Source organism: Heptranchias perlo, unplaced genomic scaffold, assembly GCF_035084215.1.
Source record: "Heptranchias perlo isolate sHepPer1 unplaced genomic scaffold, sHepPer1.hap1 HAP1_SCAFFOLD_44, whole genome shotgun sequence".
Classification (NCBI taxonomy): Eukaryota; Metazoa; Chordata; class Chondrichthyes; order Hexanchiformes; family Hexanchidae; genus Heptranchias; species Heptranchias perlo.
In genome coordinates, this window is record NW_027139453.1 from 10,639,428 (window position 1) to 10,655,635 (window position 16,208).

The window sequence follows — 16,208 nt, forward strand, 5'->3', positions numbered from 1 at the left end:
TTATATCCCTCCATAAGGACGCCTATCATTCCGTACTCAGTCCCTTATACCCTCGATACGGACCCCTCTCATTCCCCACTCAGTCCCTTATACCCCTCTAGAAGGACACCTCACATTCCCCACTCAGTCCCTTATACCCCTCTATAAAGACCCCACTCAGTCCCTCATATACCTCTATATGGACCCCTCTCATTCCCCATTCAGTCCCTTATACCCCTCTATACGGACCTCTCTCATTCCCCACTCAGTCCCTTATACCCCTCTATACGGACCCCTCTCATTCCCCACTCAGTCCCTTATACCCCTCTATAAGGACCCCTCTCATTCCCCTCTCAGTCCCATTTACCCCTCTATAAGGACACCTCACATTCCCCACTCAGTCCCTTATACCCCTCTATAAAGACCCCACTCAGTCCCTCATATACCTCTATATGGACCCCTCTCATTCCCCATTCAGTCCCTTATACCCCTCTATACGGACCCCTCTCATTCCCCACTCAGTCCGTTATACCCCTCTACAAGGACCCCTCTCATTCCCCTCTCAGTCCCATTTACCCCTCTATAATGACCCCTCTCATTCCCCACTCAGTCCCATATACCCCTCTATACGGACCCCTCTCATTCCCCACTCAGTCCCTTATACCCCACTATAAGGACCACTTTCATTCCCCACTCAGTACTTTATGCCCCTTGTAGCAGAGTAACTGAGGGGTCCTGATCCCCGAGTGATGGTGTGGCCCTTTTGTGAAACCTCCCCCTTTAAGAGGAGAGGTGTGGCTTGTTGAAATTACCTCACCTTTAAGAAGTAATTAAAGGTGGAGTGGGTGGAGACCATCCCCAGTCAGGTGATCGTTGAAAGGGTGAGGCACAAGAGAAAGAAGGCTGCTGCTGTTGCTGAGACACAGCCCCCTGAACACAGACCAAAGAGGGCGCTGGAATGCAGCTGGGACTGGCATGGGATAACGGAGTATTGTAAAGTGTACTCGGCGTTACCAAAGGGACGGGGTATTATGGAAAGTGTACAAAGCGTCACAAAAGGGACGGTGTTTGGGGAAAGTACTTGGCATCGCCAAAGGGACGGTGTATTGGGGAAAGTGTACTCGGCGTCACCAAAGGGACGGTGTAATGGGGAAAGTGTACTCGGCATCGCCAAAGGGACGGTGTAATGGGGAAAGTGTACTCGGCATCGCCAAAGGGACGGTGTATTGGGGAAAGTGTACTCGGCATCACCAAAGGGACGGTGTAATGGGGAAAGTGTACTCGGCATTGCCAAAGGGACGGTGTATTGGGGAAAGTGTACTCGGCATCGCCAAAGGGACGGTGTCTTGGGGAAAGTGTACTCGGCGTCACCAAAAGGATGATGTGTTGGGGAAAGTGTACTAAGCATCGCCAAAGGGACGGTGTATTTGGGAAAGTGTACCTGGCATCGCCAAAGGGGCAGAGTTTTGGGGAAAGTGTACTTGGCATTGCCAAAGGGACGGTGTATTGGGGAAAGTGTACTTTGCGTCTCCAAAGGACGGGTGTATTGGGGAAAGTGTACTCGGCGTCAGCAAAGGGAAGGTCTATTGGGGAAAGTGTACTGAGCGTCACAAAAAGGGAAGGTGTTTTGAGGAAAGTGTACCAGGCATCACGAAAGGGAAGGTGTTTTGGGGAATGTGTACCAGGCATCACCAAAGGGAAGGTGTTTTGGGGAATGTGTACTAGGCCTCCCCAAAGGGACGGTGTTTTGTAGAAAGCGTATGAGGCATCGCCGAAAGGACGATGTATTGTAAAGTGTACTAGGCATCGCCAAAGGGACGGTGTATTGTAAAGTGTACTAGGCATCGCAAAAAGGGAAAGTGTATTGGGGAAATTGTACTAGGTGTCGCCAAAGGGGCGGTGTATTGGGCACAGTTAACTAGGCATTACCAGAGGGACGGTGTATTGGTCACAGTGTACTTGGCGTCACCAGAAGGACGGTGTATTGGGCACAGTGTACTTGGCGTCACCAGAGGGACGGTGTATTGGGCACAGTGTACTTGGCGTCACCAAAGAGGCGGTGTATTGCGCACAGTGTACAAGGCTTCACGAGAGGGACGGTGTATTGGTCACAGTGTACTTGGCGTCACCAAAGGGACGAAGTATTACGCACAGTGTACTCGGCATCGCCAAAGGGACTGTGTATTGGGGAATGTGCACTTGGCGTCACCAAAGGGACTGTGTATTGGGGAAAGTGTACAAAGCGTCACGAGAGGGACGGTGTATTGGGCAGAGTGTACTAGGCGTCACGAGAGGGACGTGTATTGGGCACAGTGTACTAGGCGTCACCAGAGGGACGGTGTATTGGGCACAGTGTACTAGGCGTCGCCAAAGGGAAGGTGTATTAGGGAGAAAGTGCACGAGGCGTCACCAAAGGGACTGTGTATTGGGCACAGTGTACTTGGCGTCACCAAAGGGACGGTGTATTGGGCAGAGTTTTCTAGGCGTCACCAAAGGGACGGTGTATTGGGCACAGTGTACTTGGCGTCACCAAAGGGACGGTGTATTTGGCAGAGTTTACTAGGCGTCACCAAAGAGACGGTGTATTGGGCACAGTGTACTTGGCGTCACCAAAGGGACGGTGTATTGGGCAGAGTTTACTAGGCGTCACCAAAGGGACGGTGTATTGGTCACAGTGTACAAGGCATCGCCAAAGGGAAGGTGTATTGGGGAAAGTGTATTCGGCGTCACCAAATGAAATGTGTATTTGGGAAAGTATACGAGGCATCTTCAAAGGGACGGTGTATTTTGGAAAGTGTACCTGGCATCGCCAAAGGGACAGTGTTTTGGGGAAAGTGTACTTGGCATCGCCAAAGGGAAGGTGTATTGGGGAATGTGTGCTCAGCGTCGCCAAATGGACGGTATATTGGGGAAAGTGTACTTTGCGTCCCCAAAGGGACGGTATTTTGAGGAAAGTGTACTGGGCGTCACCAAAGGGACGGTGTTTTGAGGAAAGTGTACTAGGCCTCACCAAAGGGACGGTGTTTTGAGGAAAGTGTACTCGGCGTCCCCAAAAGGGACTGTGTATTAGGGAATGTGTACTCGGCGTCTCCAAAGGTACGGTCTTTTGGGGAAAGTATACTCGCCGTCACCAAACGGAAGGTGTTTTGGGGAAAGTTTACTCGGCGTCACCAAAGGGACGGTGTTTTGGGGAAAGTGTACGAGGCATCACCAAAGGGACGGTATATTGCGGAGGTGTACTCGGCGTGCCCAAAGGGAAGGTGTTTTGGGGAAAGTGTACTTTGCGTCTCCAAAGGACGGGTGTATTGGGTAAAATGTACTAGGCGTCACCAAAGGGACGGTGTATTGGGGAATTTGTACTAAGCGTCACAAAAAGAGAAGGTGTTTTGGGGAAAGTGAACTCGGCGTCAGCAAAGGAAGGTGTTTTCTGGAAAGTGTACCAGGCATCACCAAAGGGAAGGTGTTTTGGGGAATGTGTACTAGGCTTCCCCGAAGGGACGGTGTTTTGCAGAAAGCGTATGAGGCATCGCCGAAAGGACGATGTATTGTAAAGTGTACTAGGCATCGCCAAAGGGACGGTGTATTGTAAAGTGTACTAGGCATCGCAAAAAGGGAAAGTATATTGGGGAAATTGTACTAGGTGTCGCCAAAGGGGCGGTGTATTGGGCACAGTTAACTAGGCATTACCAGAGGGACGGTGTATTGGGCACAGTTAACTAGGCATCACCAGAGGGACGGTGTATTGGGCACAGTGTACTTGGCGTCACCAGAAGGACGGTGTATTGGGCACAGTGTACTTGGCGTCACCAAAGGGGCGGTGTGTTGGGCACAGTGTACTTGGCGTCACCAAAGGGGCGGTATATTGGGCACAGTTTACTAGGCGTCACCAAAGGGACGGTGTATTGGGCACAGTGTACTTGGCGTCACCAAAGGGGCGGTATATTGGGCACAGTTTACTAGGCGTCACCAAAGGGACGGTGTATTGGGCACAGTGTACTAGGCGTCACGAGAGGGACGGTGTATTGGCCACAGTGTACTATGCTTCGCCAAAGGGAAGGTTTATTGGGGAGAATGTGCACTAGGCTTCACCAAAGGGACTGTGTATTGGGGAAAGTGTACAAAGCGTCACGAGAGGGACGGTGTATTGGGCACAGTGTACTAGGCGTCACGAGAGGGACGGTGTATTGGCCACAGTGTACTATGCTTCGCCAAAGGGAAGGTGTATTGGGGAGAAAGTGCACTAGGCGTCACCAAAGGGACTGTGTATTGGGCACAGCGTACTTGGCGTCACCAAAGGGACGGTGTATTTGGCACAGTGTACAAGGCTTCACGAGAGGGACGGTGTATTGGTCACAGTGTACTAGGCATAGCCAAAGGGACGGTGTATTGGGGAAAGTGCACTTGGCGTCACCAAAGGGACTGTGTATTGGGTACAGTGTACTAGGCGTCACCAGAGGGACGGTGTATTGGGTACAGTGTACTAGACGTCGCCAAAGGGAAGGTGTATTGGTGAAAGTGTACTCGGCGTCACCAAAGGGACGGTGTTTGGGGAAAGTGTACTCGGCAACGCCAAAGGGAAGGTGTATTGGGGAAAGTGTACTCGGCGTCACCAAAGGGACGGTGTATTGGGGAAAGTGTACTCGGCGTCACCAAAGGGACGGTATATTGGGGAAAGTGTACTCGGCATCGCCAAAGGGACGGTGTATTGGGGAAAGTGTACTCGGCGTCACCAAAGGGACTGTGTATTGGGGAAAGTGTACTCGGCATCGCCAAAGGGAAGGTGTATTGGGGAAAGTGTACTAGGCGTCACCAAAGGGACTGTGTATTGGGTACAGTGCACTAGGCGTCACCAAAGGGATGAAGTATTGAAAAATGTACCAGGCTTCGCCAAATGGACGGTGTTTTGATCAAATTGCACTCGGTGTCGCCAAAGTGATGGTGGTCCGAATTTGTTTGGAGTGAATTAACGGAAACGTGGTCTGAAGTATTAAATGGTCAAGCACTATCGTTGGTTGTATGAGGAAGGTTATGGGATTGTAGAACTCTGTGACAATATATAAAGGTATGGACAAGAAGTTGTAAAATAGATAAAGCAGTTGGTCCGATTGTCCTCTGTGCTGTACTGTGCATTCAATGCAAAACATACATAATATAATAGAATTACATATTTATCATAGAAAGTTACGGCACAGAAGGAGGCCATTCGGCCCACCGTGTCCGTGCTGGCCGAGAGCTGTCCAGCTTAATCCCACTTTCCAGCACTTGGTCCGTCGCCCTGGTTCCGGCACCTCAGGTGCACATCCAGGTAATTTTCAAATGAGTTGTGGGTTTCTGCCTCGAAAGTCAAGTAATTGTTGTTGTTGTCAAGTCATGATTTCAGGGGGACTGCATTTATGCCATGCTGCATTCTATGCGATATAGATAATATATCCAGAAATTGGGCCGTACAGCGCCCATTTTTCAGGCGCTATGCGGCCTCCTGAGGTCTCAAAATGACGTCTGGAATGCACGTGTACTTTTCTAGTGTGACGTGCACTGTGCGCCATTTTGGTAAAGGCGTTTGCGCACGTGTTGATAACGAACATTGGCATCATGTAAAGTAAGGAGAATGGGAGTTAAATTGAATATGCCCTGAATGGCATGATTTGCACCCACCTCTTAAAGGCAGGCTGCACCTCTTAGCGACATCCTGTACCTCTTATTTGCAAAGAGTCTGAACGGAGATCAGAAATCACACGTGTAAAGCACAGATGCAGGTCCTGTCCATATGTTTTCCAACTGAAGGGTTATGTTCAAACATTGAATAAAGGTTGCACACTACTAAATCTCACATCCTCCAATCTGCACGCCAGACCTCACCAATCTCATCATAACCATGGATGCAGTGCAGGAAGAAGTTCAATGTTTTGATGTGAGTGGTCAAGGTGAGTGAGGTCAAATGTAAAGAGGCGTCTCCTACCAACTGCACCATTCGCCGAATCCACTATTCCACTCCCTACACTCCTATCACTCACTGAACAACATTTTTTTTCAAGCAGTACTCAACTCTTCCTATCAGATGCTCCCCCCTCACTATCACACATTACCACTGCTGCAAGTTCACCCAAACTGGCAGCTATTAAACCATGACAGGCACATCCCTCATACATCCTGCAGGACCCTCACCGACACAATTCTCGCTTTCTTGCAGGAGAAGGTGGTGCATAACAGGAGGTAGCGAGTGGCAGTGACATTTACCCCCTCGAGCCTGTTCCACCATTCAATGAGGTCATGGTGGACCTGTGACCTAACTCCATCTACCCGTCTGAGCCCCATATCCCGTAATTTCCTTGGTTCACAGAAATCTATCAATCTCAGATTTACAATTCACAATTGAGCGAACATCAACTGCTGTTTGTGCAGAAGAACGTTCCAAATTTCTCCCACCCTTTTCCTAACTTCACTCCTGCAAATCCTGGCTCTAAATGTTAGGTTATGTCCCCATGCCCTAATATTCTTGAATAGGAGACCTCCAAAAAAATGGTACAGATGCATCAGTAGCCAGGAGCAATAATCCAGCAGCTAAACTGTAAATCTTGCATGGTCCCTTTAAATAGCGCTGGTGGGGGGGGGGGGGGGGGGGGGGCTTGGGGGGTTGGGTGGGGTGGGGTGGGGGGGGGGTCCTTCATTCACTCTAAGACACGTTCGGATGGTTGGGGTTAATACTGCGTGTTGAGTTGAGCGTAAAAATGGGATCTATCACTTTAAATGCGCCTTGAACATTGATCTAACGCATATTCTCCCTATTTTACATGTTGCCTGTGTTAGTTATCTGCGGGAACGCGAAACCCTTTCCAAAATTATGGTGTCCGACGCACCTAAGGCTGGAAGCGCCTCAGCAATCCTGGAGATCTGCTGGACAATGGAGCCTGTAACGCAACAGTCCGAGCTTCCAAATGAAGCATACACAAATTTGACATTGGTTTGCGCTGCAATGGAAGCGGTGACATTGGTCATCAGGCTCTGCATCATGGTTGGTTCCACAGGTGTGCTTTTGGAGGTGACCACCCGTTCTGTGTAGGAAAGGATGGGCTCCAAGCTCTGTGCAAATCCCTGTGCCAAGTTCGAGTGGACTCCTCCATGCCCCTTGAGATTGTGTTCATGCTTTCCAGTACACCCAGCAATTAGTTTTGTAAGCCCAGCAGCCACCTTCTGTAGCCTGGCCCATTGAAGTCCTCATCTGACTCCTCGGCAGCAGAACCAGTGCTCTCCGGTGAGCTGGCACCTGTGGTATCCGTTCCCCCTGCCCCGGTTCCTGCGCACTTGTGCCCGGTCCCTCACCATGTGCCGATGCCTCCTCTAAACTATGCACAGTGTGAGTCTCTGAGTTGGCGGCTGCGAATATAAGATCGAGTGACGGTGTGTCTACATCATCACTGTCATCTTCCTCTTCCTCCTCCGACTGGGCAGTTTCCCGTTCTTGGGTATCTGCAATGACAACGGGACACGGGTTGAGTTGTGGTGCGGGGAGAGGAGGCAGTAAGACTTGCATGCTTACATCATCCGCAGAACATGAGGCAAAAGAGCTTGTGTGGTGAGGAAGAAGTGGGAAGTGAGAAGGAGCATGAGGTATGCATTGTCGAGACCCCTTTCGTCCATGCCTCCAGCACCCCGAGTGGCCACGGCCGCAGCGACAGCCCGCCCAATGATAGCCAGCACTGACTCCTCCAGTGAGCGTCCTGCAAGATATTTGGGTGATGTGACTGTCATGGTTGTGATTAATAGTGCAGTTGGTACGAGAAGCATCTTGACAGATGAATTCACTCACCTTCATCACTCGTGTCAAATCGTTGAACTTCTTCCTGCACTGCATCCATTTTGCATCCAAGGGCATCCATCCGAAGTTTGTGTCTGGTGGGCCTCGTGCCGCCCCCCCACCCCCCCCCCCCCCCCCCACCACCCCAACTGTGGATACAGGATACCCCTCTGTGCGTCCATCTCTTCACCAAGGCCTCCAGCACGTGGTCTGAGAAACGTGGTGCGCGCAGGCCCAGCCATTACTAAAGAATTGATTGTAAACACAGAAAGCTGTCACATCGGAGGAGACCTCACAGTTCTGGACACTGGGTGAAATACACTGAGGTGTTTATAAACATAGAAAGCTGTCACATCGGGTGAGACCTCACAGTTCTGGACACTGGGTGAAATATACTCAGGTGTTTATAAACACAGAAAGCAGTCACATCGGCGGAGACCTCACAGTTCTGGACACTGGGCTAAATATATTGAGGTGTTTATAAACACAGGGCTGCTTTTATTGGATTACCACCAAAAACGGACGCTGGCATCGCCAGCTAAACGGGTCCGTTTAGCCCGCACCCGTCGGTTGCGATGCAGGCAGCACCTAACATTCTTGCTGCCTGATGACTTCAATGATTGCTGCGTGCAGCCAGTGCTACCGACGCCGTTGATTCGCTGCAGGCACCAGCAGGGTGTTCAGATACCGGGAGTGGCTAGTTCTACATGAAGGAAGGCTACACCTCTTAAAGGGGAGGTGCAATGTAGCTCCAGGAATTGGAGGAAGTTCATTGGGAAGTAAACCTATGCTGGAATATATTGAAGGAAAAAAAAGAAAGATTTGCATGTATATTGCGCTCTTCATAACCTGTGGACATATCAAAGCGCTTTACAGCCAATGAAGTGGAGTCACTATTGTAATGTCGGTAACCTGGCAGCCAATTTGCGCGCAGCAAGCTCCCACAGACAGCAGTTTGATAATGACCAGATAATCTATGTTTTAGCGATGTTGGTTGATGGATAAATATTGGCCCCAGGAACTCGAGGAGAACTCACCTGCTCTTTTTCGAAATAGTACCATGGGGTCTTTTATGTCCATCTCAGAGCGCAGAACGGGGCCAGGGATTTGCATCTCATCCGAAAGAGGGCTCCTCCAACAATGCTGCACTCCCTCAGTACTGCACTGGAGTATCAGCCTAGATATTGTGCTGAAGTTTCTGGAGTGGGTCTTGAACCCACGACTCATGAAAGGGCGACACACTGAGCCCGAGCTGACACTGTGAATGGCTGTGCCTGTGAGAGCGTGCAACAAGGTTCTCTGGTGGAAGAGGTGGAGAGGAGGAGGGGCATCCTATATCCACTGGGGGTGGTGGGGGGTGTGTGTTGGTGGGCAAGAGGACCTCCAGTCATATGCTCAAGTGGCAGTGGGAGGAAGCAGTGAACGACGTCAATGCCGGAGTGTAGCAAAAAGAACATGTATGCAGTGCAGGAAGAAGTTCAATGATTTGACATGACTCTTCAAGGTGTGTGAAGTCAACTGTCAAGTGGCGTCTCCTACTGTTGAGAAATGAATGAGGGAAAGAGAAACAATGAAGACTGAGAGGGTTGAACAGCCACCCAACCAAAGACAAGTCGAGACGATGTCCTTGCCGAACAATTGAATTCCTGTTGTACAGATGTAAATTGGGTTTTACTCAAAGCCCGGGGAAAATATACATAAGATTGAACTTGCTGCCTGGTGAACGATGAACGGAGACAACCAGTCCAGGAAACAAAGACCAGTCAAATACAGGGAAGTCACACGTTACTCTAAACAGGACACAGCAATCGGGGCAAGATTGAGTTTGATTGGAGAAAACTCACACCTAATTGAGGTGAACCAAGATAGACTCGTCTTTGTGGAGGAAATGATTGTTTTAAGCCAGTTGATTTTAGGTGGTGTTTGAGTGGCAAACAAATTTACCCAGTCTGTGCGTATTAAGTGGGGTTCGGTGGGCGTGTCCAAGGTATGAGCAAAGTTAGCATAAAGGACCAGGCGTTGGTTGTCTTGGGGGATACTGTCTAAAGAGCTCGTGCCTAGGCGTGACTGTATCCTGCTTATCGCAATGTAAATATTGAAATAAAGGCAAGACAAGGAACGAGTCTGCCTATCATTTCACCCAATTCCAGCTACCAACACGATGGGCCGAATGGCCTCTTTCTGTGTCGTAACGTTCTATGATTCTATGAACTGTACCATTCCCTATCACCAACATACCGAAAAATCTTTCAAGCTGTACTCAACTCTTCCAATCTTCCTCTCACACTCACACATTACCACTGCTGCAAGCCGCACACCCCCAACTCACAGGTCACACACACTTTCCAGCTATTCATCCATAACAGCCACATCATCCAAATATTTTGCAGGACACTCACTGAGACACTTGCCTCTATCTTGCAGGAGAAGGTGGCACATTTTGGGAGGCAGCAAGAAAGAACTGGAGGAGGACAGGGCCTACATGGAGGAGCCAGTGCTGGCCATCATTGGATGGGCCATCGCTGCGGCCATGGCCACTGGCGGTGCTGGAGGTCTGCATTGGAGCTCAGACTGCTGCTTTGAAAGTCCACACTACAGCGTTCCAGGCTCAGACTGCTGTTATCGAGGCTCTGGGTATGACCGTGGAACCGGACTTACAGGGCGTTACAGCACTCCAGCAATCTGTTCTCCAACGAGGAGTGCTGAGGCGCTACTCCGAGAGAGTGGCAATGGTGCCATGGCAGTCGAACCTGCCGTCCTCTCTCCGGACGACAGTATTGCTGCTCCCACCCCTGCCACTCTGACAGTGCCCTTGCCGTTGCCTGTCAGCCAAACAGGCCAGATTGCTACAGCCCATGCCGAAATGGTGAAGTCTGAATCCGGGCCCTCTCAGCCAGAAATGCTCGAGGTCGATATCCATGGCCATCTGCACTCTCCTCCATTGAAGGTCAGCAGTCTCCCAGAACCAATGATCCAACCACTGCGATGCACCTTGTAGTAACACCAGGATAGGTAAAGGCACACGAGTGACAGGCACTGAAATAATGCACAAGGGTAAATAGGGTAATGGTGTTTACATGATTTCATGTGTTGGTTTATAAATTTGTATGTGAAGCCGTAGTTTGTTTTATTCGTTCATGGGATGTGGGTGTCGCTGACGAGGCCAACATTTATTGCCCATCCTTAATTGCTCTTGAGAAGGTGGTGGTGAGCCGCCTCCTTGAACCGCTGCAGTCCGTGTGTTGAACGTCCTCCCACAGTGCTGTTTGGAAGAGAGTTCCAGGATTTTGACCCAGCGATGATGAAGGAACGGCGATATATTTCCAAGTCGGGATGGTGTGTGACTTGGAGGGGAACTTGCAGGTGGTGTTGTTCCCATATGCCTGCTGCCCTTGTCCTTCCAGGTGTTTGAGGTCGCGGGTTTGGGAGGTGCTGTCGAAGAATCCTTTGCGAGTTGTTGCAGTGCATCCTGTGGATGGTACACACTGCAGCCACAGTGCACCAGTGTTGAAGGGAATGAATGTTTAGGGTGGTGGATTGGGTGACAATCAAGCGGGCTGCTTTGTCCTGGATGGTGTTGAGTTTCTTGAGTGTTGTTGGAGCTGCACTCATCCAGGCCAGTGGAGAGTATTCCATCACAGTCCTGATTTGTGCTTTGTAGATGGTGGAAAGGCTTTGGGGAGTCAGGAGATGAATCATTCACCGCTGAACACGTAGCTTCTGACCCGCTCTTGTAGCCACAGTGTTTATGTGACCGGCCAGGTTAAGTTTCTGGTCGATGGTGACCACGAGGCTGTTGACGGTGGGGGATTCGGCGATGGTAATGTCATTGAATGTCAAGGGGATGTGATTAGACTCTCTCTTGTTGGAGATGGCCATGGACTGGCACTTGTCTGGCGCAAAGATTACTTGCCACTTATCAGCCCAAACCTGTAGGTGGTTGATGTTTTTTTTATTAATGCGCTGCGGGAGGAAGTAATGTGTAATCAAGAGGAGGACGATTGGGAGAGGACAGGTGGGGAGTCGACGACTTTTGTTGGGGGCTTGGGAGGTGTTGTTGAGTTTACTGATATCACTCATTAATAACGTGAGCACGCAGAGTTCTGGCAGACAGAGCCTGTGCACCTTATTGCGTCCTTGCCTCTTCCTCCACTCCCTCCACTTCCTCCTCTTCCTACTCTCCCTCCTCTGTCTGCTGCTCAGGTTCTCACCGGACAGGCAGTGATCAGGGACGTTCCCTTATAAGGGCGAAGTTATGCAGCGTGCAACGACGAATCATGACACCCACTCAGCGGAGTGCTCCTCCAGAATGGACCAGCCAGCGGAAGCATTGCTTTCGGACACCTACGGTGTGTTCGATGGCGTTTTGTGTGGCTGCATGTCTCCCTATGTAGGCCTGCTCTGCTTGTATGCGTGTGTTCCTGACCGGAGTCATGAGCCATCTCATGAAAGGATAGATTTGGTTACCCAATAACTAGCCTTTGACCTGCCATGCTGGTTGGACTGCGGCATAATGAAGGCGTCATGACTGCTGCCAGGGTCGCAGGCATTTACCTGTATGATGCATTGCGTGTGGTCGCACACCAGGTGTATATTGAAGGAGTGGAACCCCTTTCTGTTCATGAAGATGCCGAGTTCATATTTGGAACACACATGGTAATATGCTTGCAGTCAATGGCACCATGGGGAAGCAATGCGAGCAGTGCCTCGTATTCGCTCATTCTGCTTCTCTCTGTCAAGATGGAATGTGATGAACCTTTTACGCAGCTCGTATAGTGCCTCAGTGACCTCCGTTATCCAGCAGTGCACTGCAAACTGTGAGATGATGCTCACATCGCCAGCAGAGGCCTGAAAGGATCCAGAGCCGTAAGATTTCAGCGCCATGGTTAACTTCACCGCCACAGGCAATGCTGTCCTTGCCCTGCTCTGAAGCTGCACTTGTGGCTGCAACAGTTGACAAATCTCCTTCACGAACTCTTTCGTGAACTGCAGCCATCGGATGCACTGACCTCCGCGTATATTGAGGTAAGAGTATTGTTCCCTGAAGGCCCTCATGAGTTACAGCATCCTACTCAGTGCCCTACACCTCCTCCTCCTCCTCCCTCTGCTCACAGCTTGACCTGCTCTGCGTGACCTCTCTGCGTGCTTCCAGTCGTCTTCTCTGGCCAGCGGGAGCCCCAGCAGGTCACCCATGGCTGCCAGGAATCTTGTTCAGCTCACTGTTGTAAATGACACCAACAATGTAATACCTGCCAAAGCGCTCTTTATATACCGTAGCAACTCTATTAAAGTATAGGAAGCTTCAAAAGACAAGTACAATTGTATCAACAGCCAAAAACAATCATCCAGCTTCAATACTGACAGACTGCGGGTCTCATAGTTTCTGTTGTACCATATAATTATTAAAATCATATGTTGGGCTTTCCATCTGTGTAATATTTGATTAAATTCATGTTTTGATGTCATATTCGTTGAGTTTAACGTTGTTAACCGAATCTGATTGTTCAGTGACCGGAATTAATGTCAGTCTCCATGGGCCGGAATTGTCTCACTGGAATGTTTTCCTGTGCTATAAATAAGCGAGTACTTTCAATGTGTTATCCCATAGTGTCAGTGGGAGCATCACCTCCGGCACTAACAGGGATCAGTGGCTCTACAGAGTGGGAGAGAATAGATCGGAACCTGGGAACAATAGATTGGAATGTTACAGCAATGGGTCGGAATCTTAGAACAATAGATTGGGACAGTCCATTCTGGATATTTCAATATCTGTATGTATATTATGGTTCAATGGCATTGGATGGGCGGACATATTTTATGCTTCGGAGTATACAACTAATATACTACCCGCTCCTCGCTGCTGTCGGTGTTCCTGGTAAGTCTCTATATGCAGCTATTAATTCTATAAACCATGTTCCAATGTATTACTGTTCTTATTATTTACCATCCCCGCCTCGCTGCTGTCGTTGTTCCTGCTAAGTCTCTATATGCAGCTATTAATTCTATAAACCATGTTCCAATGTATTACTGTTCTTATTATTTACCATCCCCGCCTCGCTGCTGTCGTTGTTCCTGGTAAGTCTCCATATCCAACTATTAATTCTATAAACCATGTTCCACTGTATTACTCTTCTTGTCATCCCCTCTGCCGTTCTCTCTGCTGTTCGAGTTTCCGGTTAGCCCCTAGATCCACCGTAAAAATGAAAGGGTTAACGTGGGATCGGAAATATAGCGATAGGGGGAACATGGATGGGAAATATATTTATTGGGGTTTTCCAGGTGTGTGGATTAATTTACAATGGGTCCCTGGGAGTGAGTTTGTATGTTCAGGGAGCCATAGCATGAGCCTGTTTTATGGGGCCCTTGGGGTGTGTCAGTATTTAATGGGAGGTCCAGAGATGATACTAATATTTACAGGGAGTCGAGGAACGATAGTAAAATTTGCAGGGGTTCCAGACATGGTACTAATATTTACAGGGGATCCAGAGGCAGTAATATTTACAATGGATCTGAAGGTGGGACTAATTTTTTACAGCGGGATCCAGGGAGGCAGCTAATATTTACAGGGGAACCAGCGATGGTACTAATATTTACAAGGGGATCCAGATACTGTACTAATATTTACAGGGGAACCAGATATGGTACTAAGATTTACAGAGGATTCCAGAAACAGTACTAACAAATACAGGGGATCCAGTGACAGTACTAATATTTACAGTGGATCCGGAGGTTGCACTAATATTTACAGGAGGAACCAGGGAGGCAACTAATATCTACAGGAGAACCAGAGATGGTACTTATATTTACAGTGGATCCAGATACTGTATTAATATTTACGAGAGCTCCAGATACTGTACTAAAATGAACAGGGGATCCAGAGATTGTACCAATATTTACGAGAGATCCAGAGACTGTACTAATATTTACAGGGGATCCAGAGATTGTACTAGTATTTACAGGGGATCCAGAGGCTGTACCAATATTTACAGGGATCCAGAGACTTTACTAATATTTATAGGGGATCCAGAGACTGGACCGGTATTTATAAGTGGTTCCAGATAATTTATTATTGTTTACAGAGGGTCCCAACTTGATCCAAAATTTCCATCTTTATTTCCATTCCTTACAGTTAATTTATTGACAATTGTGGTCCTATCTAGTGGGAAGTGCGGTCTCTCCAAATGTGTCACTCGCTACCTGGTGTCTATGGCAGCGGCGGATCTACTGGTCGTTATATTCGATCTGATATTAAGGCAGATTCCCATTGTTTATCGTTCACATTTCCCTTTTCTATACGACCTTCCCTTGTGTAATATCCACGCCGTCCTGCTTTATGGAGTCACAGACTGTTCTGTCTGGTTCACCGTGATTTTCACCTTCGATCGATTTGTGGCCATTTGTTGCCAGAAGTTGAAAACTAAATTTTGCACAGAGAAAACGGCGGCTGTGGTTCTGGGAACAGTGAGTGTGCTGAGCTGTTTGAAGAACACTTTATGGTTCTTCATGTTTGAAGGTCCATATAAGCTTTCCAATACCCCTTGGTTTTGTTTTCCAGTGACGGGTGTTTCAACATCACCGGTATGGGCAGTAATCGAACTCCTTCATTATATCCTCAACCCGTGTGTCCCATTTATTCTGATTCTGTTGCTCAATGTTTTAACAGTCAGACACATTTTAGTGGCCAGCAGAGCCCGCAGGAGACTCCGGGGTCACAGCAGTGGGGAGACTCCCAGAGACCCAGAGATGGAGAGTCGCAGGAAATCAATGATTTTACTGTTTGTTATTTCAGGAAACTTTATCGTGTTATGGGTGGTGTTTATGTTGTCTTCCATTAATCGACGATTGTTGTATTTGGCGCGAACTTCTGTAATTCTACATCCACTTGTACAAGAACTGGGATTTATGCTCCAGCTCCTGAGTTGCTGCACAAATACCTGTATTTATGCCGTGACGCAGGCTAAATTCAGAGAGCAGTTGAAGAACGTGGTGAAACATCCCTTTACTGTAATTGCTAAGTTCATTAAATAGTGAGAAGATCTGAAGACTGCAGAGTGAGTTGTGTGTCATTCCGACAGGCTGCGGTGCTGCAAACACTGGGTGTTTATGTAATCGCTGAAACGTTTATAACCTGAGGCTATTGATAGACTCATTTTACAGATCTTGTCAAAGTGTTTATCACGTGCAAGGACAAGTTGTGAAATAATATGTGATCAATAATTGCACCAAATGTTTCACCATATGGGAGAAATTAAAAGGTAATTAAGAAAACAGCAATAGCAGCTGACGGTGATCTGTGTGTGAATGGGGCGGGGGAAGAGGAGATCCCAGGACTGTAGGTGTCAGTGATCAGTGTGTTAATGGGGCTGGTGGTAAAGGAGATCCCAGCACTGTAGGTGTCGGTGATCAGTAAGTGAATGCGCGGGATGTAGAGGAG

The 16,208-nt window shown here is 48.7% G+C and overlaps 1 protein-coding gene across 1 annotated transcript; it reads left to right on the forward strand.

The window, feature by feature from the left end:
• The first annotated feature begins 13,564 nt into the window (after window positions 1-13,564).
• Window positions 13,565-15,802, forward strand: LOC137312953 (probable G-protein coupled receptor 139). Its single transcript, XM_067979314.1, has 2 exons — window positions 13,565-13,649; window positions 14,904-15,802. Exons 1-2 carry the CDS (start codon window positions 13,565-13,567, stop codon window positions 15,800-15,802), a joined length of 984 nt encoding a protein of 327 aa, XP_067835415.1.
• Window positions 15,803-16,208: the final 406 nt, after the last annotated feature.